Source organism: Conger conger, chromosome 18 (assembly GCF_963514075.1).
Source record: "Conger conger chromosome 18, fConCon1.1, whole genome shotgun sequence".
NCBI lineage: Eukaryota > Metazoa > Chordata > Actinopteri > Anguilliformes > Congridae > Conger > Conger conger.
In genome coordinates, this window is record NC_083777.1 from 4,839,452 (window position 1) to 4,865,929 (window position 26,478).

At 43.4% G+C, this 26,478-nt stretch overlaps 1 protein-coding gene across 2 annotated transcripts in view; it reads left to right on the top strand.

The window, feature by feature from the left end:
* Nucleotides 1-26,478, top strand: part of macrod2 (mono-ADP ribosylhydrolase 2) — a 597,810-nt gene that overhangs the window by 234,948 nt on the left and 336,384 nt on the right. For both annotated transcript variants that reach the window (XM_061228932.1, XM_061228933.1), the window contains exon 5: nt 1,217-1,333. In XM_061228932.1, coding sequence (XP_061084916.1) covers nt 1,217-1,333 — 117 coding nt within the window. The remainder of the gene's footprint in view (nt 1-1,216; nt 1,334-26,478) is intronic.

Consider the following 26,478-nt stretch of genomic DNA (forward strand, 5'->3'; position numbering starts at 1 on the left):
ATAAAAACACAAAAAGCCAAAAAGCCAGAAAACAAAAAACGGTAATAGGACACATTAGCCACTTAGGATAATTCAGGGAGCGTAATGACCCTAAAATGAGACGGGCCCCAAATGCGGAACATCTGCTCTGCATTATGGGACCGCGGCGATGAAATACTGCCGTATCGCAGCCTGGCTCTCGAACCGCTCTTCCCATGACATTCCAGCCCAGTCCCCTTGAAGTCGGCCTGCTTCAGCGCCGTGCATCTCTAATTGTATATTATTTTTTATCACGTTACAAATATCTGGGTGATTTGTCAGCGCTAAATGTGAAAGAGCCCTTTGGCTCGTGTCGGTGCCGTGGCCGAAGGCAGCGAGTAAAGCGAACGTGTAAATCCCGGAGACCGGAGACGTGCGGATGTGAGACGGAATATGCCGGAATGCCGTGGAAGGCGGGAATGGGTGGGCATTGTGTCTTCTTCTGTGGGGACGGGAATGGGAATGGGAAAGCTTGCTTTCCCAGCAGGACTGGCTGTAGGACAGAATGGAGTGGTGTTTGGAGCGGGGGACAGGGGGACACTTAACAACTAACAATTAACAACACTCCAGAAACACACCTGAATTTCACTTGAATTGTACAGTGATGTCTGTAAGTGCTTTTGTTGTTTTTGCTTTTTTTCCAGAAGATACCCAGCATCTGGTGATGTCTATGGGTCGTAGACTTCAGGCAGTCATTCAGGAACAATATACTGAATATGATGACATCAGTTTAATCAGTGTTAATGTACAATTACTTTTGGTCCCCTAAAATTGGGGGGGGAGGGGGGCTTAATGTATACAAAGGGCTGTAATTCCTACATGGTTCATGGCGTAAAAACCCTCAACCACGTAGTGATTGTTTTTATTTCAACTGCTTGTTTGCTGGAGTGGAGACAACAAGAAAATGTGTCACTGTCCAAATGCTCATGGACTGCAGTGTGTTTCACATGGACTGTGTGTGTTTCACATGGACAGTGTGTTTCACATGGACTGCAGTGTGTTTCACATGGACTGTGTGTGTTTCACATGGACTGAAGTGTGTTTCACATGGACTGTGTGTGTTTCACATGGACTGTGTGTGCCTGACTCTGGCCTCTCGTGTGTGTGTTGCACATGGACTGTGTGTGTTTCACATGGACTGCAGTGTGTTTCACATGGACTGTGTGTGCCTGACTCTGGCCTCTGGTGTGTGTTGCAGTTGACGGCTGCATACACAAAGCGGCGGGGCTGTGTCTCTACGAGGAGTGCGCCACGCTGAACGGCTGCGAGACCGGCAACGCCAAAATCACCTGCGGCTACGAGCTTCCTGCCAAATGTAAGTCCTGCGATATCTCCTTTTTTTACCGCCGCCACCCCCCTGGGCCAGCAGGGGGAGCTAGGGCTGGGCCGAGGGTCTGATTGGCTGGCAGCAGGGACCAATCCCTGCGTGCGTAGCTGTTTATCACGCAGCTTGTGAGGAACGGACTGATATGGCCGGATTGATGATATGAAGGGAGAGGCTTGCTGTGTGGTAGGCTATACGCGCTTTGCCATCGGGCATAAACAGCTGTCAAGATTATATGGCTCTTTTTATTGACTTATTGATTTAACAGATTATACGAGCTGATTTCATATCTCAGCTGTGAAAGTTGTTACGCGAGTGATAAACTGAAAAACTCTTTCAGTGTGTGTGCGTGTGTGTGCTGGCGAGTGTGTGTGGATTGAGGGTATAGTTTTGTCTGTTGTCATTGTGGGAGATATATTAATAGGAAGCTGATTTCATATATCAGCTGCAAATGATGGATGTTGTTATGCTGGTGATGAACAGAAAAAAACCTTGAGCTTGTGTGTGTGTGTGTGTGGGCGGGCATGTGTGTGCCCGTGTACGTACCTGTGGGTAGGTGTGTGTGTGTGTGTGTGTGTGTGTGTGTGTGTGTGTGTGTATGTGTACATGGGGTAAACAATTTTGACTGTTTCATTGTCAGAGCTGTATTAATATGAGGCATTGCTGTGGCAGAAGTCCTGGTGGCCAGTGCATCTGCATGCCGGTGTGTGAGTGTTCTAATGGGAACAGAGCTAATGATGTACCTGGGGCCAATTTAGGAATGGACCTGTGTGAGTTTATAGTTTCTGCTCACGCAGGGCCTCTGTGAGTCATTAGGATGGACAGGGCTGAGTGTGTGTGTGTGTGTGTGTGTGTGTGTGCAGCTGGGGGGGAGAAGTGGAGGGGAGGGGGGGGATAATTATTTTTAATGCACCTGTCACTCCAGAGGTCTGTCAGAAGGCCCATTCTTGAAAAAGCTGAAAAAACATCGAGAACAACAAACAACACGGCCCCAAATGAACCAAAGCTACCGAATAGCTCCTGCAGGTATAATGGAACTCCAGTCTTCCCTGCTGAATAAAACCGCTGGAGCTAGGTTTTGAAACAGCTGGTAGCTGGCTGACTAGTGCAGACCAGCTCTCAGCTCGACATGGTTGACCAGCTCAAGCTATGCTTGGAAACAGCTGGTAGCTGGTTGACCAGCTCAGACAGGCTACCAGCACTAACTGGTTGTCCAGTTCATACCCAGCTAGACCAGCTTATATCCAGCTTGACCAGCTCAATTTTCAAGCTGCCTGGGCCGTCATAGCTGGATTTCACAGCAGGATTCTTTACCGTTATTCTGTTTAGAAATGGCAACAGTAGACGGCGTCCATGTTAGCATCCTTTACTAATTTCATTTCTGTGTGTGGGATCGATGTCTGGTTTACACTGAGCTGGGCAGAAAACTTTGCTTAGCAAATGTCACGGGGTTTGATACGGATGTTCATTTGCGAGCTTCACAGCTGCAGGGTCTTTCACATCCCCCACATATTAAAGAGAGTTATATGGTACAATTGAGATTCTCTCTTCTTCTTTTAATTTGTTTCAGATTTTTCCCATTTTCTCCCCATTTGGTTGCCAATTGTACCCGGTTTAATTAAATCGCCCATGTTAGCCTAATCGAGGACCCACCGCTACGACCCCGTCCCCCGGCAGCCAGAAGATCTTCTTTCTTCCATCCGAGTCGTCTTAAGCCGCGTCCCGCGATTCCGGCGCAATCAGGGCTGCTTTTGTATACGACGATCCCCCCTGCCGAGTGCCTGCCCGCCCTCAGAGCAGACGCCCAATAATGCCGCTCCCTCGTGCGACGGTCGTACCCAGCTTCAGCTCGGCTTTTGGGGGGGGGGGCAAGCCCCGGTCGGACCTCGGTATCCGACTGCATCGAACTGATGCCTGCCCTACATTTTACATTCTCATTCCTGTTCGAAGAACTGCTGTTCGTGCCTTTTAACAGTTTTTAATCTTGCTGTCAGTCTTTGAATCAGGAGTTTTCTCAACAACTTCTCAAGTTGCTACTTCATTGTACAATGTGTTAAACATAAGTTTCTGCATTTCTTTGCTTTCTCAACGGAGAAACAGATTGTCGGAAAAAGGTTGTGTTGTTTGTTTGTTTGTTTGTCGACATGCTGCAAGGGAGAGTGCACCTTGATTAGATCACCTAGTTTCTCGCCTTCACACATAAACCTAGGCTGTTATTGTTGGCAGCGCTGTAATATTTTCAGCTATTAAACAGTGACAGTTCCGTCACCTTTGTTTCCGAAAGATTGGGGTATGCAAAGAGAAAGCAAAGTATGCGGAATGACTAAATATATTATCTTGGGTTTTCATATTAATTTCTACATTTTGCCTTGAACCATACTCATTTGCTTGACTCTTCCTTCATAAATTTTGAGACAGATGACTGCTTTCACAGCAAACTCTGAAATGACTTTTACCGGCACATTTTTTTTCTGTTCCAATCTTCTCTCGCTAATGTGCACTCTTGCCCACCCGTTCATTAAAATCTTTCATGAAACTCAAATAGCACTGTAGTGTCATGCCAAATTATATTAAAAACATATAGTGACATTTGTTACAGAGGTCAAGGTGGAAATGTGAAAGTGCTAGAAAAGAAAATGTTTTTACTGCTACATCAATAAATCAATAAAAATTAAATGAAGTTTTTTTCATGAGGTTAATTCCATACCAAAATACAAACAGGCACTGGGATTAGATATTTAGATGCTGTACATTTATAATGGCTTGCTAACTAGCACAGCGGTAATGCTCCATAACAGTCTTTACCGACTACACAAGTGATTTCACAAACATATAACAAACGTATGACCTGTATTGCTGACTGACAAGCTAGGTAGTGACTGGGCATGATGTTCTTTTATTTGTGAATTCAAACCAATTGTCATGTCGGTTTTCATTGAACAATAATCGTAATAGTTTGTTATTATTGTCAAATATGTTATACCGCATGATTCAACATATCTGTTGGGGCTTTGGGAACATGGTACAGCAGTAACAACCAGTAGAAAGAAAGGGTGTCCAATCTTTCCTGAAGAGGGCCAGCGTGGATGCAGGTTTCTGTTTTAGCCCAGCGCTACAGCAACACAATTCAACAGAACAACTAATCAGGTTCTTCAATCAGGACCTTGATAAGTAGAATCAGGTGTCTTAGTGCCGGGCTGAAATAGGAGCTGCAGCTACAGCTGCCTTTTTCAGATTAGATTGGACAGCCCTGATGTAGAGCTTAAAGCACAATCTAAGCTGTGTTCAGCTCTTAAATCAAAAACACTCTGTGAGGACAGGTGAGCTCCTCCAGCTCTGAAGATGCTGCTACAGTGGGTATGAAAGCTGTATACAGTACACTCTCCGAAATGAAGGTACAAAATGTGCCTAAAAAGGTACAAATGCTTGTCACTGGGGTGGTACCCTTTAAGTAAATACAATTTTACCCCTAGCCAGCAACATATAATACATTTGTACTATAAGTATTTTGGATAGTGACACAATTTCTCTGTAAAAGAATAATAATTTTGGCTCTGCACTCCCTGAAATAAAACTGTGAATATGAGGTTAAAATGCAGACTTTAATTCAAAGGTATTCATATCCATCAAGAGATCCATGGAGGAGGATCTATCTGTGTTCTGAGTAGTTTTGACGTATTGAGCTTTAAAGCTTTCACGTCCTAACACAGCGAAACTGAAATGCAGGGCAGTCCTTCATAGATCAAAATGACAGGCACACTGAGAGTGCTCTGAATGTACAATATCAAAAGCCTATCAAATTGCCCTATAAACAACATATTTATGACACTAACTCAGTTAGAAACGTATAATTCTAAGCTCTCGATATGATGGTGATAGGCATCACCGGATGCTGAGTATTGTCCTTGGTGAAGTTTGGCCAGGCCTGCATCGTCAGCTCTTGCTCTGTTCTGGGGATTTTCTTTGCCCTCAGTCTTGAGAAAATGAAATGCAGGTTCAGTTGGAGTCAGGTCAGGTGATTGTCTTGGCCAGTCTAGAACATTCCACTGGCTTTATCAGTACTGGCTGTTCTGTCCCAGAGGCTTACCGGTGGTTTCCTCTCGCAGTGAACCCTCTGAGGTTATGCTGGCATTGTCTGTCTGAAGTGTTTGACACATCTATGCCTACGTCCTGGAGTGTGTTCTGGATCTATTCATTATTTGTTACTGGGTTCTTCTTGTTTTTTTCCCACAAATGAGAGTCTATTTCAGTCATCTGCTACAGTGGTCTTCTGAGGCTGACCAGGTTGTTTGCTATTGCCGAGCTCATCAGCGCGTTCTTGCTTTGTAAAACTGTACAAAACAGTTGACACACCCATTGTTTGGCTACGATCTGTCTGTTTTTTCTACCCCATGATACCCCTGCTTTTCTAGCATTGACACTTCTTTGGTCCTCTGTTGAGAGACAACAGAAAGACTCCTCATGCAAATTCCAACATCTGGAATCAACCTTTTGTTTGTTTTCGTGCACTATCAACTGATGATGCAAAAATATATTGCTGGTCAAGAATCAACTATGTATTAATAGGGATGCAAATTTCAACACGGATCACTCGTGGGCATAAATGCCTTTAAATTAAAGTGCGACGAAAGAACGAAAAGTGTGTCACTGTCCAATTACTTATGTACTGCACTGCAAGTCTGTGAAATTGTGACTTTCTGTGAAAAGAAATGTTACAGTGTCCAGATTTTTTGTCTTCACAAAAAAAGGATGTTGAAATGGTTAAAATAATAATTTTTAAAAAAGATTCACTGTTACTTTGTTTAGTGTAACACAAAACATTCCGACTTTTTTGACATTTTATGTAATAGTTATCAGGAATTGCAGTAGAAATGTACGGTGATTTCCAAATTTACGAATTATTTTACCAATCCAGCTCGTTCAACTACAAGCTGCGTCACTGGGTTGTTGTTGTTCTTTTCAGAAACGTTGTAATACGGTCTCTTACAGAACAGTTTCCAATTCTACTCTATTCCATTTTGATTTCTCTTGCAGTTTTATGTGTCATAAAGTGATTTCTCTCCCCTCGGGGTCTGTGGAAATATGTGGCTTATATTATTCTGTATCTCACTGATATTTCATTTTTCATTTCATGTCTCATCGTTGGACTTTTAGCGCTGGAGCCGGAGCCTTGCATTAAGATAATCAGAGGGGCCGTGGTGTGAACAGGCACAGGCACACGAGGCTGGTTAGTCACAGACCTCTATCGTAGTGAGAGTTTCCGGAAGTCTCCAGGATGTGATTCATAAATGTTTGATTATCGAGGGCTAGCACTGCAAGCAGATGGATATACATTCCAGATGTCTCCTAGTCATGGCAGATATCTATCCAAGTCTATCCTGTGTAAATATCATTGTGCCTTTTTATTGTTATTGTATAGTGACATGACAGCCAGCATTTTTTTTAAATGATCAATGCTATATCCTCAAAGTAAAACACGATTTGGTCTGACCATAACACATGAATTTTAAATGACCAGATGGAAATTAAACCTGCTAATTACTCGTACTGCATGTATGACGACAAAGACTGTGTGTGGCGCATTGTTTGATATTATAATTGCTCTTATGGGATTTACACTGAATCGCAAAGGATTGGAAGAGTGAAAAAAGTGTCGTTGGAAGGTTGTTACTGGAACATTGGGTAGGATGAAGGAAAGTAGGTTTATAATTGTGATTGGCGGTGGTCATTTACCCCAGTATCTGTGAGAAACAGTGTTAGGAAGCCAGTCTACATGCTCCCTGTACTAGCCTTACTTGCCTCAGCTAAATAAACACCTGTATCTGTTCCAGGCTCCAAAAATACATTTGGCAAAAGGATAACATAACACAAATAAGAGAAGGATAACATAACCAGACCATATGCTTAATGTAGTCATTTATATACTGCATCCTGTATTTTATTTTATTTCTGCACACTGTACTGCAGGGATTCTGATGCAGATGGTATGAAACGCTAGATAAAATGCCCCCTGCTCTAAGACCACTGTACAAGAAAAACAGAGCATGTAATATTGCCATGGTTATGTTCATGGGGAAAACCCATTTAAATCAGTTTTTTTATTTTTCTTCAAATGTTGGAGCAGTGCGGCCTCTTATTCGCTCGTGCATGCATATGCACATGTATACATAAATACGTCACGTTCCTCTACTAATGGTTGAGTCTTTCTGCCAGTAACACATCGCAGAAATGACAGATGGTTTGTTCACCATTTTACGCCTTGGCAGTGTGTTGGCTTTCTGAAGTGGACTTTCTCACTTTCTTAATTTGCCAAAACACTACACTGGTTTTTCTCAGTCTGCGCTCGTAAAATATGCCAGGTTCCCTCAGGAGGCAAGTGACAACCAGCTGGAAGCTTTTCGTCGATTTCTGCTTGAAGCCGCGGTCCAACAGGGACTGTGGGAAGGGTGTCGTATGAAGGGGAAATGGTGCGATTATGCAGTTTTTAACTGCAGCCAGGGTGAGCCTTTGCTATGTTGTCTTGTGCTACTGAGGTTAACAGTAACTACTGATGCTCTTTAACATGTATTTTACATGATCAGTTTTTTTTTTTTTTTTGGTTGTTGGCGTTATCATATTTTGCGCTTAGTGACAATTAGTGAATCATAAATTTCTCTTCCTTTTCTTTCTCTTTTCTCTTTCCCCCAAACTCACTGTAATTATTTCCTTTGATTTACCTTCCAGAAATTTGGTACATTTTAGTTTTGTAGCAGCCTCCCCAGATGCGATTGTGATCCATTATTATGGTTATCTATCACAGAACAACCACCCTCTAACTGTTAGTGGAATTTAGTGTATTTGAAGACTCATACAATGAGTAATTATTTATTTTTACATGCTGCAGTTACCTTTTTGTCATTTTCTTTTCAGTTCAATCTGTCCAGTTCACAGGCCCAGAAACCATATTCTCCATACTGGTATTCTCCATACTGCACGCCACACAGCACGGCTAGCACAAAGTTAGCGCCACAGTTAGCACTAGCTCTTGTGCCGGATCTAGCTCTACCTGCAGGAGATGCGTGGATCACTGTGCTCAACCAGCGCAAGACAGAATGACACATGTGTCAATGTCTTTCCTTTTTTTCACTTTTTTTTCCAGCACATGTATTTCAAATACACATGCTACCTTGTGTAAATAAGACAGCTTTGGAGTTGCTGTAAGGTGTATTTTATTACTTTGGAGGAGGGAGGCCACTGACTCCTATAGGCTTCAAGTCTTTAAGCTCAAGCTCACCCGTTATGCTAACATGGAAACTGAGCCAGTGAATGCACAAAAATTAAAATGAAATCGAACATCTGGAACAAACCTGTGTAAGTTGGAAAAAAGGTACATTTTCCAAAATATTGCATACTGTATCTTTGCTTACCTGTTGGGTAGTTATAGACTGTGCCAGTGGTTCTCATTCCTGGTCCTGGAGAGCTGCAGGGTGTGCTGACTTTTGTTGTTACTCAGTACTTAATTGATCAATTAAAGCAGTTAGTTACACAAGTAACACACCTCACCTGGTGTTAACTGGGTCTGAATCGGTTGCTGAGGCCGAAATTAGCTCAGGAGGTAAGAGCAGTCAGAAGGTTGCTTGTTTGATCCCCTGCCCTGGGTGTGTTGAATTGTCCCTGAGCAAGACACCTAACCCCCAATTGTTCCCGACTAGCTGATTGGTACCTTGCACGGCAGCCTATCGCCGTTGGTGTGTGTGTGATTGGGTGAATGAGAGCATCAATTGTAAAGCACTTTGGATGAAAGCGCTATATAAGTGCAGTCATTTCACCATAATATTAAGGTGAAAACTAAAACCAGCACACCCTGCGGCTCTTCAGGACCAGGTGTGAGGAGCCCAGCACACCCTGCGGCTCTCCAGGACCAGGAGTGAGGACCGCTGGACTAAGCTATTGCTGATTTATGCGCCCATGACCCCGGGGGTGCTAAAGGCACCCTGCGTCTACAGACGCTAATAATGATAATAATGGTAATAACGTGGCCTGGAGTTGAACCTGGTGGAGTCTGGAGCTCAAGCCTGCACTTGGCATGAGTGACACTGCTTTCGTTACACGCGGTGAATGCTAATTCCAGGTCGTATGACGCTAAGCGATATTCCATAACCGGAATCAACTTCCCTACGCCTCGACGGGAATGAATGAGCAGAGTGGCAGAGAGCGAGGGGGAAAAGAAAACAGTAAAATCTCTAACGTACACGGGGATTAATCGCTGAAAGAAAATGCATTTCCCACCTCTGAGTAGTGCCTGAAGCTATTGTCTCAGATCGTTGTATTATCCCCACCTTCAGAACACACACTTCTGACATCGCACAGAGGCTGATAATTGCATTTCTTTAAAAAGGCTGTCGCTTGTAATTTGTTAAAAGATGGGAAAGTCGCACTCCCTCAGTCCCATCTGAGAGTCTCTGAAATATACATCGACATAAATAAACGGAGCTTTCTAAAGTGACTAGCCACATCTGAGCTTAATTATTAATACATTATAGTAATTATCCATATACTATAATGGAAACAGTATAACGGTGCCTGTTACGAATGTTTGACTAAGAATGTCTTTTCTCTCCTCCGTTGTACTGAGATGAGCGGTGACTTGAAAGGTAAAATCTAATTTTTACTTTGTTATGTTGCAAGATGGTTTATTACAAGATACACTGTACATTTTTTTCTACTAATGAGTCTGAACGGGACAATGACTGATGAAGTATAATGGCATTAGTAGAGTATTCCCCCTAATGTTTGAAAGTGTAAATGTTGAGACAGGCTTCACTTTCTGTTCCGTGTAATCTCTTCATACTTTAAGTGTTCTGGGAAACTCAGAACTGGCACAAACCCAGTGACTCCATTAACTTATCTTTTACCATGAAGACTTTCATCCATCTTCATTTAAAATCTCCGGCATTTCACTCCTCCAAAGAAACTTTTTAAAGGCAGTATGTGTGGTCGATGCGGAGATTTGTGTACTTTCTACTCACGGGAGGAAAAAAAATCTACTAAAAAAAAATAAAAACAAAAACAAAACCATGCTTGCAAAATATGACATTAAACATTAATCTCTCTGTTTATGGCGCCAGAATGTTTACTTCAGAACATTTTCAGTATGATCATAAATGCACAAACAAATAAAACACAAAGCAGAGCAAATTAATTATTTACATCAAACAGACAAAATGAATTATTCACCCATCGCACACAAACTAATTTGCACTTTGTGTTGAGGAAGCAGAATCGCATGCACCAGTTAGACCAGAAAACTGAAGAATTGGGGCGAGATTAGTCATTGAAGTTTTCAATATGTTGTTTACCCTGCTTAAAAAACAGCTCAAGCTAAGTTTTGAAACAGCTGATCAGACCAGCTCCATACTCAAAATTGTTTGACCAGCTCAAGCTATGTTTTGGAACACCTGGTAGCTGGTTATTTCAAGCTGATCATAGCTGGATGTTACACAAGGGTACTGTATGATATTTATCCCCGATAGGCTGGCATTGGTTGGTCAGTTCTACGATCCAATTCTCAGAGTTTCTCTGGCTAAAGTATCAGTGCCGGCAATAAATCAAATCGGTTGTCAGCTCCTGACGCCTCCACTGTGCGTCCGTAGACGCTTCCCACATTAATTATGACCTGCCAAAGAGACAGAGCACAGGTGATATCTGAGCCTACCTCATTTTGTCACCTCTGGCTTCGTGGTTGTTGCACTGATGGTGCTGTTCAAGGTGATAGTTTGCACACAGTGTGTTTTCCACTGGGAACTGGATAATGTGCAAACAGTACTTAACTGTTAACAGAGAAAATAGGATAGATGGCAAATATTTCCTATAGTGACGACTAGTGGTCGAGCCTTGTCGGAGATTGCACTGGTTATGTTTTTATTTATTTTTATTTTTTAAGATACAAATGTATTCTCTGTCCTGTGCATAGTCTAAAGTGCAGCACGCAAGTCCATTTTGGGCATGGTCTGAGGCACTTTTGCTAGTTTCAACGTAGAGAGTTCAAGCACAAAGAAAGGCGCAAGGTTCAAAAGGGCTGGACCTTTGGACTTTTTTTTACTTAATTAATGAATAGGTGTGTCTTGGGCGTACTCAGTAAACTCTTCAGTAAAATAGATTAAGAAGCTCTTTTGCCAGTATTTGGGTTAATTAACTGCCATCATCATGCCTTCTAAATCCAGTAATATGTCTGCATGTGACTCTTGAGAATGTTATGTAGCGCACAGCACGCCAAAAATGATATCCAGGTCATCTGAGGGTTGTATTGAAATGTACCTCCTGACTTATGGAAAGGAAGTACGTTTCAGTAGCCTACTACAGACCTCTGCTCGAGTACAGTGCGTGTTTTCATGAATTCTCCATTGAGTGACAATTCACACACTAACTTAGTGATAGCCATCGTAACAAAGTTGGCCATTGGTCTGTTTTATTAGTCTTTACTGTGACTACTCAGGATCAATATTACGACCATCCATTATAACAAGTTGTATTTTTGTTATTTTAGATAAAAAATACATAATAATGTTTCACATTGTAATCTTATTTTTATGCATGTGCTTGTTTGTGTCCCTGCTAGTGTTACCAGACAGGACAGCGTAACCACGTTGCACAGCAGCCTATAGACACATTAATAATATTTTGCCATTAATATAGCAATGAAACCGCAAAACATGACTTAAGACCAGGTTACTAACGCAGTGCGCCGACTCCAAGACAGAGCCCTTTGTATGTCTTTGTGAAATTACATTATGCGGTACATTACATTACAAACATGGCACAACAACCAGGCTTTTCATTTAAAAAATCTTGGACACACGCAAACACCTTAAATTATTAACCTCTTGTCTGACAAGATGGATGAAGTCTGCAGCCTAAAGTGTTCCCATTTGGGGTCTCCCATTAGACTTCAAAGGGGCGCTGTGATGTGGTTTGAGAGAGAGGCATTAGGAAACCCTCAAGGTCACCTTCAGCAAGCTCCAAATTCTCAGCATCTGTTTAAAAACTGCACTCGGACCCAAAAGTTGATCCCGGCAGTGGCTGGGGTATGGTGTAATAGCTTCTGTCCATCCATCAGCCGTGCTCTCCACCACTTTCTCGAGGGGGGGGGCACCTTCTAGAAACATCCGTAGCTCCCCATACTGCCTCCGATTTTACAGTGCCGTCCATAATTATTTGGACAGTGACATATTTTAGCTATTTTTCCTCTGTACTCCAGCAAAGAAACAGTTGGAATAACACAATCACTGTATGGTTTAAGTGCAGACTTTCAGCTTTAATTTGGTTTTTACATCTGTATCCAGTGAACTGTGTAGGAATTACTGCTCTCTTTATACATAGTTACTGGGCAAGATAGCTAAACTGTTTGTTTGCTGGAGTACAGAGCGAAAAGGTGTAACTGTCCAAATACTTATGGACTGCACTGTATACTATGAAAACCCTGTAAGGTAGGAGGTTGTGCTGTATGTGTGTGTGTGTAGGAACAGTGTCTCATGAAAGAAAGAAGTGGGGGGTTAAAAAGGTAAAGGGAATTTAAACAATAAAGGACAACATAGCCTTCCCATAAGCGCATTGCAATTCCTCACTCGATCCATAGGTTTAGATTTCAAGCTGCAACTCAACCATTTGATTATTCAACACTTCCCCATTCCCTCCCGCAAGAAAAAAATAATAAATACTCAGCGGTGATGTCAATCTTTCTGGGCTCTAGAGAGGCAAACAAAACTTCATTTGAGGTCTTGGAAGAAATCTGAGAGGCAAAACACCAAATTTGTTTCTGCGTGGCTTAAGTGTCCCGCTGAGACGCTAAGTTTCCCAAACAGGCCTCCGGGCTTTCACAATCAACGCTGCGCTACGTTGACCGTCCAGGCTAAATGCTACAACTGTCTGAAATGGGCACAATTGGTTTTTTTAAACTTCATGAATAAACATTGGCATCTCTGGGGTATAGGGGGACATGAGAGGAAGGAGTGTGTGAGTACTCCTGTGTGTGTGTGTGTGTGTGTGTGTGTGTGTGTGTGTGTGGGTGAGTGTGTGTGTGTGTGTGTGTGTGTGGGTGAGTGTGTGTGTGTGTTTTTGAGTGTGTGTGTGTGGGTGAGTGTGTGTGTGTGTGTGTATGTGTGGGGGTATGTGCCTGTGTGTGCCTGCCTGCCTGCCTGTGTGTGTGTGTGTGTGTGTGTACCTGTGTTTGTGTGTGTATGTGTGGGTACACCTGTGTATGTGTGTGTGCTTGTGTGTGTGTGTGTGTGTGTGTGTGCGTGTGTGCGTGCGTGTATGCGTGTGCTTGTATGTGTGTGTGTGTGTGCGTGTGTGCGTGCGTGTATGCGTGTGCTTTTATGTGAGTGTGTGTGTGTGAGAGTGTGTGTATGTGTGTGCTTGTATGTGTGTGTGTGTGTGTGTGAGAGGGAGAGAGAGAGAGAGAGAGAGAGAGAGAGAGAGAGAGAGAGAGAGAGAGAGAGAGAGAGAGAGAGAGAGAGCAACACACACTGGTTGCCATTGTGCTCTTACTGTATGAGAGGAATTTCATGTGAGAACTAAACCTGTGTGGAATGCCAGAGATCCTTTCTCTGCGCGGGTTTCAGTTCTCCCATACCTGCTCAACCTGGAACGAAAATAATAGCTTTAAACTGTTCAGTAAACATGAAAGTGAATTCCACAAGCTATTAACTGCCGAAATTACGGTCCTCACACAATACATAAATAAAACAATTCCAAACAAAACAAAAAGAAGAATGTAATTTCTCAACTGACAATAGGTAATGTGGTGTGTCACTGGAATGGTGCGATGCCCTGCAGCAGAACAGGCCTGGCTTTAATTGGGTGATTGTACACATGATTGTGCAGGTTGCACTCAGGTGAAACTCACTGGCAATCGCAATGTCATTTAAACTCAGGTGTGTGGACCTCGTTCTGATACTGTGGGATGTAATAGGCTTGTTAAAAATGTAGTTTTATTTCAGTGATTATAGTAAAGTAAACTGCTTCCGATGTGAGCAGACACAGCACCCCTGGATTGTCATTATAATCATTTAAAAAAATAAATCTTAAAGCACGACATGGTGTGTCTTAATACCTGTGTCTTCATTATTTTATTGCTTTGAGCAAATTAAGCACAATTGATAATATATTCATTCTCGTTTTCATCTTTTATATACAGTATTTATTTGATAATGCTTCATTTTACAGCCCATTAATCACATAGTACTTACTGGGTAAATACCAGGTACTTGTAAGGTAACTGTTTTGATTTCAGAGGTACTATAAAATGGGCTGTAAAACATATTTACATAGTACTTAGATATGCTAGTTATAGACTTTGATTTATAGTACTTACCACTGAAACCAAAATAGTTACCTAATAATCACACAAGTAGCTGCGTACTTGCCCAGGAAGTTCTATGTCATTAACAGGCTGTAAAATAAAGCGTTACCATCTATTTATTTATTTATTAGTTTTCATAAATGGTAAATGGTAAATGGTTGGAATTTATATAGCGCCTTTATCCAAAGCGCTGATGCTTCTTGTTCACCCATTCATACACTCACGCGATTGGCTGCCATGCAAGGCACCGACCAGCTCGTCAGGATCATTTGGGGGTTAGGTGTCTTTCTCAGGGACACTTCGACATGGCACGGGCGGGGAATCGAACCGCCAATCCTCCGACAACTGCTCAGGTAGAGAAAGTTCCATTCTGTCTGTAACTGATATCCTTCCATACGCACTGTACTGTCTGCATCCCTGATGCTTTCTTTGTGTCATTAGATTAATATTAGCTGGGCCCGGCTGTCACTATAAAATTCATTAAATTCTTAACTCACACTTTAATGCACCTCAACAAGTTTATTCTGTACGATGGTTCCCCTTGTGTCATTGCGGGCCACGGATTAGAAAAGCTGTTCGTCAGGAGTCCATCATTTCTCGTAAGTTATGGAGCAGGAAGCAAACATTGTTTTTATAATTCATGACCGGCCTCTACTTCAGTGGCAGTGGGAGATGGGATCGTTAGACATGCAAAGCGTCATCTCCCCCTGTCTCCAGGCCTGGCTGGAGTTTGAAAAGCTCACATTATCCACGCCCAATCAGGGCTATTACAAAGTGCAGATTGCTTTGGAATTCAAATCGGCGGCACAGATGAGTGGTCATTTTTATTGAAGCGGTTTATCAATCAACAGACGTGTCTCCCTCCTCTCCCACCTCCTGTCCTTAAGGCTATCTCTCTGATAATAACATGCTGTCTGATTGTTTACTGCTCTCTTCTGAAGAACTCACCCCAGATCTCACTGGCCTCATTCCAATCCCTTATTTTTCTCCTCTTTTTTCTTTTCCTTGCTCCTGACCTGGAAATCGATCGAGGTCCGCCATCTTTAAGGACATTGCAACACGTGAAATGTTCCTTTTAATTAGAAGCTCCTATTCTTTCCACTGAGCAAGGAAACATGAATGGTAAATGGTAAATGGTTGGAATTTATATAGTGCCTATATAAATAGCACTGTACTATTGATGCTTCTCATACACACTCACACATACACACACTCACTCACCAAAGGAGATTGGCTGCCATTTAAGGGACCAACCAGCTCGACCCATCCCGTGTTCGACGCAGCTCTGTGTACCAGTCTCTCGCGTGCACGCGAAACGCTGAGATTCAACACGGATACTTCTGCAGGTAGACCTCGATGAGGAAACGAAGAACCATGAGCGCATCCTTTGCGTATCTTTCCGGAAAGCCTGACGTATGAACAATCGACCTGCGGGTCCACCTCTCCCCATCCGCCACGTATCTGCCTCGTCTGTACCTGACGCGACTTCCAACTGAAGTTTGAAGGAGCAAGGACATCGCATTTACCTAAATCACGTTTTCTCCATTTCCCCCTCTTCACTTCCTTTTCTCTCCACTTTTCATAGCCTCTCCCGAATGGTGGAGCTAGGAGTAGGAAAAGGAGCCAGGAAAAGAAAAGAGGAGAAAGATAAGCTATTGGAATGGTCCCAGCGTCTCATATGCCCTGTACTCGCAGCTAGGTGAATGCTAATAAGTGTTAAATTGTCAGTGATGAGAAAATGGAAATTCTCTCCCACGCCTGATTTAATCCAGCGTCTCCCGTCTGTTAGCCCCCGTTCGGCAGACAGATATTCATCACCGCAAAGTACCTTCGCAGTGAGTGACAATTGCCTCGTTGTGATTAAATTACAATCCAAAAAAGTTAGGATATTGCTGGATATGTTCACCCTCTCTCATCAAAAATGTAATAACTGACACCAGGGAAGAGAGGAAACCTTTCAGAACAAAAATATTTGATGTAGTTTGAGTTCCCCCAAACCGCTTTGGGTCTCCAGTTGGAGTTTTACGTGTCTTTCCTTTCGAAAAGACTATTTTAACATGAACTAATAAAAGGCAAAGCTCCCCTTAGCTTACATGGTGGGCTCCTTGCCATAACAGAAAGCTTAAAAAAACAGACAGAGCAGACTGCTGATCTGCGAACAGTTATCCAACACTCCATAAATGTCACCTTCGTCTGTGAGACATGAATCACACAGCTTGTTTGCATCAAAGAAACGGGCGATTCCTGCTGTCATTAATGTAGAGTGACTCGCTAATCCCACCTTCTCTGCTAATGGCATTTCACAAATTCTTTGTTATTGCAATGGGGAACACACGCATACACACACACACCATCACACACAAGCACACACACATGCACGCACACACACACACACACGCCATCACACACAAGCACACACACGCCATCACACACAAGCACACACACCCGTCTGCACACACAAATGCACACCCATACACACACACAATCACCCATGCACAAACACACACTCATGCACACGCACATGGACACACACACGCACACATACACATGCACACACGCACACACTCCTGCACATATTGTCCGACTCCTATCCAAAGTTGTCGGGAAACGCGGTTATTGATGGAAAGAGAAAAAACACACAAAAAGTTCTCACTGCAATATACACTATCTTCACCAGAGAGCGGCGTCATTAATCACCCAGAGAGATTACAGGTGTGTAGAGAACGGGAGATAATTAGATACTATTGGCTGAGGAGCATACTGGGAGGAGTCATGTCCATTGGCCAGTCAAGAAATCAATCATGTCCATTGGCCAATCATGAAATCAATCATGTCCATTGGCCAATCATGAAATTAGTCATCCTCTGAAGCTTCAGTCCAGACACTCTCTAGAGTGTACAGTACAATAAAGGTATGATAAGTGCCAAAAAGGGAACTTTATTTGTACTTTATTTCCGAGGGTGGATTTTAATCAAATGAAATGTGTGCATGCGTGCTTACGCGTGTATGTATAGTGCTCTATGGAGTGTGTGCATATATTTGGGCTGTGGGTGGGATTGTGTGAGGGCCTGTTTTATCTAAAAGCTCATGTCAGTGCTCTACGCTTTGCTGTCTGGTCACATTGAGTATGGTGATAACAAACTGAAATTACCAGCCTGTTGTTGACAGTGACCATAATTGTATGCAGAAAATTGCATTCACAAAACTCCCTCTAGATTGCTTTATTGTCCAATGGGAATTACCTTCAGATATACAGCCGGCAAGCCGTTCTTATTACATATGCAAACCTGCATTCTGAAGACATTGCAGATATGAGATAAAATTAATATAATGTAATATATAACGTAATATATTATGTGCGCTCACACACACAAACGTACACGTGTATGTGTGTGTGAATGGAAAAGTATGCTCTACGTAACAGTATTTATGAAGAGACAGATGGAATTGGCTCCTGCATTTGGCTGTAATTGCTGTGTGAAGCTGCACATCCTGGGCGGCGGTGGGGGTGCGTACTCATGAGTTTCGGACGCCCAGGCTGATTTCCCACCTCTCTCTCTCTCTCTCTCTCTCTCTCTCTCTCTCCCCTTCTCTCCCTCTCTCTCTCTCCCTCACTCTCTCTTCCTCTGTCTCTGTCTCTCTCTCTCTCCCTCTCTCTCCCTCACTCTCTCTCCCTCTCTCTCCCTCACTCTCTCTCTCTTCCTCTGTCTCGCTCTCTCCATCTCTCTCTCTTTCTCCCTCTCTTTCCCTCTCTCTCTCTCTCTCTCTCTCTCTCTCTCCCTCTGATTGGCTGCGTTTCCTTTGTTCGGCGAGCTGTCACTCTGCACTGGCCTCCTGAGGGCCTCGGTAATTCGGTAATTTTGCCTAAACGGCGATCCGGTAATTATGTGGCATCAGCTGCCTGCCTGCCAGGGAGGAGGAGAGGAGTCATCGATCATCAGAGCTGCTGCAGGAAATGACATCAGGAGCCGGGATGGGGAGCGACACCCCGTCGGCTTTGGATGGACAGAGTTAAAGGAACAATAAGTCGTTTCGGACTTCTAACTTTCGCGAGAGGAATTGCAGCAACAAACACGCTCAAACCACAACACTGTTTATCGCACCCCTTCTCCGTGAACACGCTGACATTACAATTATATCATCACAGATATACAATTTTGGAAACCCAAATTTAAGGAGGCTCAAGTGAGCCTTTTTCAATGATAGGAAGGGATTGTAACAATGTTTTAACACAAAATTCTTCCCCATTGTACCTTTAAGGGAGTATGTGGGTGTATTAAAATTGTATTTTTATTTGGTTGTGTGTCTTTCTCGGGTGCCAAAAGGCTCTTTTAATTGTAAAACATTAATCTTTAAAAAACAGTAGAAGCATATCAACTATCCAAATGAGAACATAAACTTTGCAAACAACTCATGCAAGTAATAGGCTGCTTATTAGCACCACAATAACTCAAACCAAACTTGACTGAGTGGCAGACTATCGAGGCAAGCTACTCTTTCACGTACGTTTCCACATCATTAAAATCTGCAATATTTACATAACAGAATAATTAATAGAACAGTGAAATTACAAATGGAACATTAGTAAAATCGACAAACAATAATAACAATTATTCTTTTCTGCTTTCATGTATGTATGCCTGTATGTTTGTAGGTGTTGCATGTCATTTTATTAAGTTTTCTGACCCCAGGAAAATAGTTGCTGCACTTGCAGCAGCTAATGGGGATCCAAATAAACAAATATACATTAACATGTCCACTCGCAGTGCATTATGGGAAGCGATAATGCTAACGTCCACACAGACCCCACAGTGTGTTTGCGCTGAGATAACAGCAATGGTGGGATGGTTTGGTGGTGGAGTCCCGGTTTCTAATGCCACGTCTCCTACATAACGCCCCGTCTCCTACGTAACGCCACGTCTCCTACGTAACGCCCCGTCTCCTACGTAACGCCACTTCTCCTACGTAACGCCACGTCTCCTACGTAACGCCACGTCTCCTACATAACGCCCCGTCTCCTACGTAACGCCCCGTCTCCAACGTAACGCCACGTCTCCTACATAACGCCACGTCTCCTACGTAACGCCACGTCTCCTACGTAACGCGACGTGTCCTACATAACGCCACGTCTCCTACGTAACGCCACGTCTCCTACATAACGCTAGTGCCAACAGTTCCACACAATCACAACAGATGCACATAATACTACAAAAGGTATTAACAGGAAATACCTCTACAAAAACGCTACCTCTATAAAAAACAACATAGACCACATACCCCCCTAAAGCAGGATTTGGACAATGCCTGGCAATGTTAGGGTGACGTTAGCCCAGGAGGTAAGAGTGGTCGGCTGGCAGATCAAAGGTTGTTGGTTCAATCCCCAACCCTGGGTGTGTCAAAGTATCCCTCTGCTAGACACCTAACCCTCCCAACGAGCTGGTCAGTGCCTTGCATGGCAGCCTGTAACTGTTGGTGTGAGTGTGTGTGTGTGTGCGAATGACAGGCGTGAATTGTAAAGTGCTAACTAAATGCTGTCCATTTACCACATTAAATCACTTTTATACATTTTTAGGATCATTTTCCAGAGAGAGGGTAGAATATTCTGCAGTGGAGTGATACCAGGAGGTGAAAGGTCAGAGATAGGATCGGAGCTGTCCTGTACACACTCTGTTTCAGTGTGCGTGTGTTTTACCCATGGAGACTAAAGAGTCAGGATTATCCGTGTTTCGTTTTCTTCCACTTCAGCTGAGCAAAGGAGCCTCCTGAGTCCCCTGTGCTCTTCACTCGACGGGGTCTCTCTCTGCTCAAATAAAAGCTCTTTCCCCAGAGAGCATAATGAACACGGGGTGCGTCTCGTATGTTTTCACGGCGTCACAAAGGCCAGTGATATTGCTTAATATCCAAGAAACAAAATGATCACCGGATGCTAAAATACAGTGTCCCTACAAAGCGTAGTGGTTAAGGTACATGACTGGGACCCGCAAGGTCGGTGGTTCTAATCCCGGTGTCGCCACAATGAGATCCGCACAGCCATTGGGCCCTTGAGCAAGGCCCTTAACCCTGCATTGCTCCAGGGGAGGATTGTCTCCTGCTAAGTCTGATCAACTGTACATTGCTCTGGATGAGAGCATCTGCCAAATGCCAATAAGGTAATGTAATATAATTTGTTATTTCGCTGATGCATGAATGAATGAATGAAGGATGATAAATGAATGTTTATTCAAAGCAACTTGTGGTTGAGTAGACTAAGCAAGGGTCAAGCCCCCCCCCCGGAAGCAATGTGTCAATACAGTTGTCAATCAGGTAATTTCATTAGTCTAGTTAGTTAGGGTTAAGGGCCTTGCTCAAGGGTCTAACAGCTGTGCAGGTCTAACAGCTGTACAGATGGCTACACCAGTACCTTAGCCAATAGCAAAGGAGCCTATAAACATATGTATTTACTCACCAGTGTTACTGCAGCATTTACAAGTGGAAATGAAGGCAGAATTGTGTATCTAAGATTATGCAATGGGTCAAGAGGCTTTGAATTCGCAGTGTATGCAGCTGTGATTCCGAACGCAACGCGATCATTTGTTAAATTACGGTTAACTTTGATACCGGCGAGGAGTAATTCGGCGAGAAAGCAGAATCAATACTCGTTTTTTCACCACATAAAACTGCAAATTAGACTGCGAGTACGGGACCGTGATGTTTATTTTTAATCAAAGCTTCAATGCCTTGAATAATTAAGCAGAAACGCATATCTATGCCTGACTTACCGTCCTGTAATCTAATTACATCTGAATACAAGCTGCCTAAATCATTTCTCCCGCACTTGTGCTCGATGGTCCTTGTTGTAAATTGCCGCACTTACTTTTTCTCTTTACGGCTCTCTGGCCCGCGTGTCCGTCACGACGCAGAGCTTCTGGAAGGTGCCCGTGCTCTAGGCGGCGATTGGCCGCTCCGGGGCGATGACGTGGCGATCATGTGACCTCGCCAATCCCCGGGCCCTGCTCCTCGAGGTACTACTGTTGATTTAAAGGTGCACTTTTGTCTCTAAATATCATCGGCGCTCTATTAAAAGCGCACAAGGCTCTCTATTAAAACGCTCGGTTGAGCGTTCCAGGACCTCTGTGCGCTTTTAAAAGTCGCACGCTGAGTCACTGGGACTTGAGTGGACTGTGAATGAAATAAGTTAGAAATTAATCACATTTTTAAAAGAGCAGGGACGGTTTGAGCGCAGAAGAGGCCAGAGAGCAGAGCTCGCCAATATCAGCGTCAGTTCACCCAAATAAAGAGCTAATGATGCAACTCGAATGCACGACCTCATCGGTAATGCATGGCTGCCCGTGGCGTATGCCTGGGTTTAGTGTATCCGCACTGTTTCACTAACAAGTAGACTTGGGGATCAGTCTAAATGTTTAGACTCGCGTTCTGGAATGTAAAGATGTACAGTGTGACACGGATCTCAAATTCCAGTCCTGTGGTGTCCTTGGAAGCCGGTGAAGGGTTAGGAAGGTTTGTTCTGTATGCGTAGTTAAGCGTGTACCTCATGTTGATACACAAAACTCATGTCGTCCTGTAAGAGGGTTGAAGGTTGCTGTACTGCAAGCTTGTTTTGTTTCAGTGATCATTCCATTCGGCGGGCGTGACGTTCAATACACTTTTACTTTTCTCCAGTAAGTGTTTGTTGACTTGGGTGAGTTCCTGCATTGTCCCGACTTTGATTCCACTGAGAGAACCTAGGTCCTATCCCTGAGAATGAGGCCTCTAGCCAACCAATGGGTTAAATTAATCTGAAGCATAGCTCAATTTTTCTGACACTTAAACCCTTTGGGATATCTGAATAATCTGTATCTGGATTGCAAGTGGGCATGTGGTAGGCTCACTCCCAGGGTAGTATCTTACGGAAAGAAAGCTGTCTTTCTTTCTCCTTGAAGTATGTTTGCTCATCCTGGCTTGAGACTTTTTATTGTGCTTTTGATTTGATATTTTGTAAGGCATTTTCTGCTTTTGTTTTGGGCTGTACGGTTTAGAGGGACAGGAAGAAGGTCCAAGATTATGCGTCTGCATGTGGACAGTGCCCAAAAGGCTACAGCACTGGAAATACCCTTTCTGTGCCTTTTTATATATGCACATTTCCTCCCCCAAAACGGGTGGAATACATTGGGCAGTCCTATTGACCAGGATATTGACCTTCCTGTTAACATAACTAATAAAAATACAATTCAAAACGGCATACATGTTTAAATAAATGTTTAACCACATTTGCTAGCCCATTACTAATGACTTGTGAATATTGTATGTCGATATCATTATAATAGAGAATCCAGTAAGTATGGCCACCATGCACTGTAATGCACTGTAGTTCAGACCAAAACGTCTGTTGTATAGAAGCAAGTCGTTTTTATTCAATACTGTCAGAGTGGGGTTTATGGCTTCATTCTGGCTGCATCTAACAAGCATGCAAGTTAATTCCAAAGCTTTTTGCATTTGTGGGATACCCCTGAATGTAATTGCGAGGGCTAAAAGTTCTCAAAATAATTTTCAACTGACTGGGCTTTCAAATGAATGTGATCATTTCAAAGACAATGCTTTTTGATTGCATATAAATCACATGATTGGCTGCATAAACAACTGTTTCCAGTTATTTCAGTTATAGTTATTTTAATTTTAATTTCCACATTCTGAATGTCCAAAAGAAAATGTGGCTTGTTACACGTGCTGTATAGTAAAGTGTCTGCATGAGTGTGGAGTTTTAGGCTTTCAGCCCTCAGTGTTGTTTTGGCATTTTTGCAACCGCAATGCAGAAATATAGTCCCACTAACTGTGCATAATGCTGACTTATTTCATAATTAGTCACCAGTGCCTTGTAGCACTGAATAATGGGGATTTATGAAGGAGAACACAATGTAAGGGGAACTTTGGGCAAGTTTCGGTTTTCTATCTCTGGGCACAGGTCAGAACGAGCCAGGCTCATTACTGCATGTTCAGTGCATCCGTTTCGGGATTAAGCGATTGTTTATCTCACACTGTTTCTGGGACTGTGTGAAATGCACTTAAGTTCCCTGAGTCATGCCCTTGGTGAAATAAGCTGGCTTAATAGAGTGTATAAACAATGACTCATAAATAATAAAATCCACTGTACAGTGTCACTGTAGCAGACTCTTTTTGTAGAGAAAAGTACATGAATAAATACATTACTCTCAAGAACTGTCGGTGCGATTCTGGGAAGGAAACAGAGGAATATGTTTTTCTGACAGTATGTAGGACAAATAGACAAAAAAGCTGTTAAATTTGAGAGGGGGTGAAAAATCCAAATCCAAAAAGAAATGAAGACAATATTGTTTGACTGATACTGACGCTGCCTAGATCGCCTAATTGGTGGGCCTATTCTCATAAAGTTCCACGGGTGACCAGTTTTATGTTACTGACCTTTAACCACTGTTTTTTTCTGTATTTTTTTGGTTTAGATACCGTATTTTTATTTTGTGTGGGGCAGGCGAAGAAGACGAAGGACTCATTAGAAAGCTCGACCGCATCTTCAGATTCATAAAGTGAAAAAGAAAAAAAAAATCAATATCCTCCTTCAGCTAAACAATCCGCAAATAATATCAAGTCATTGGTGCAAATATACACAGTTATGAAAAGTAATGTTGCGGTGAGGCATGGCTTCCAGTGGTGGTCATGTACAGCTGCCTGCTGTTTTCCATCACATTGCCGAAATCTCTGGCCATTTGCCCCCTACCCTCCACACTGTATGAGAACTCAGTGATATGATACGAGAACTCAGTGATATGATATGAGTGATATTGGTGGAGTCCCTGTGCGTGTTCATGCGTCTATGGGCAGACACTTGTTTTATAGCGTCACGGGTCACACGCTCTGTATTCGGGGGACCGACCGTAAACGCAGAACGTGAGGCACGGCGTTTCTGTGGAGGCTGTGAAACGTGGGGGTGGTGAGGCTGGTCATGTGACTCCCCTGCAGGGCTCAGAGCGGGGGGCCGTGTCCGCTTGACGCTGTCTCATTATCGACCCGGTCGATATTGTCTTTTCAATCGTCTCTGTTATGATTGCTCAAATTCTCTCCGTTCTCCTCCGACACCCCGTGCATAATTCATCCACCGCGGTGAAGCCGGCGACCAGCGGAAACCCACATCTGAGCCCGGGGTCGATCCCGCCTAGCGTCCGGCCTCCCTGCACTCACACACCCTCCGTGGGCGCAGTCCCTACCCGGAGCGTGACAACACACTCACAGGAGTGTCAGAGGAGGATCAGATTCCTCAAATGTACCCTGAAAAACCCTGGGTACTAATGAGTACATTTTCCAAACAAAAAAGGTACAAATTAAAAGTTATATTCTGCCGTGGGGTGCATACAAGTATCAATACATGTATGCACCTACTTGACACCGCCCCAGTGACAAGCATTTGTACCTTTTTAGCACTTTTCATGGCCTTATTTCTGAGTGTACGAAACAGTTAACAAATTCTCAGCTTTCTCTGGCTGTTTCTATTATCGGATACGCACACAAAGAACTACACTTCAGCTTACAGCTGTCAACACCAGGGCGAGAGAGAGAGAGAAAGGCAGAAATGATATAAATAATTAAAAAGGAAGAAAGAGGGTCCGGTTCTTCATTAGTCCCGGAGGATGAAAGGGAAAAGGGTCTTTAAGCGGATCTCTAATGGAAGTGCACTTTAGCGGGCCGGACACACGGACCTGTAAAGCGCTTCGTTAAGGTGCGCCGGGCGCTGACAGCTCTGTGAAGGGACGGGGACTTGTGGCATGATCAAAAGCACGATGGAGGCTGTTATAGACTCTCTAACGATGGCGGGCCGCGGCACGCGCCCGGAACAGCGGCGGGCGGAGACGCGCGCTGTCGGTTTCCCCGACGGACCCGCGCCGGGCCCCGCTGTCATTAGCGGCTGTCCCTCGCCGTCTTTCATCTGACAGCGCTCGGACGGAAAATAATCAGAGGGAAAAAATCGTTCCGACGCGCGTCCTTCTGAGTAGTTTCTCGTTCAAAGTTTTTCGATTTTTTCCTCAAATCACCTCTACAGCCATCCCTGTAAACAAACCCTGAGAAACCCTGAGTTCTTCCACATGATTTTGCTGCCGCAATAAGTCTTGTCAAATTCTAAATACACTACTAAAATGGCTGTCTTAAGCATTTTTAGTCTTGTTATAAGACTAAGGAGCTTTTTTTCTCTCAAGTAGAAAATAGCTTGTTTTAAGTTTGCTTGACAAGTGATATTTTCTCACCCCATTGGTTAATCTTGAAATGAGTCAAACTTTTGAATAGTCTAAATATGAGCGTAAGATAGTTAAGACTGACTTATTATTATTATTTTTTGCAATGTTGGAATGGAATCACTTAGAAATAATATGTTTGTTGTGAGCGTGAGGCAAGGCTCTGACTTTCTCACGGTACAGTGGGTCATGCATCACACAGCTCAGCTGGTTAAAGGACCACACTACATGAGGGCAGAGCCTGGAACCTTCTGGAAGGATCAATCAGAAGGCCCGAGGTTCACGATCGAGATGCACTGTGTGAACACCATCTGCGCTTTATCGGTTAGCGTTAATACAGAGGCTGCATTATTGTTTCTCTCAGTAGGAACGCCAAGGCCTTCAAATACTTGTTCTCTTCCAAAAGAGGGAAACTTTATTTTCTTTTTAATTTAAATTCTCCGGCGTTTAAAATCGAAGGCCGGAAGGCGCGCGCTCTTAAAACCCAAAGTAGCGTATTTTGTGCTGCTCTTTGACATTTTCCCCGCGCCGCCTCGCCGCGGCTGTAAATCGATTCGCTGCGC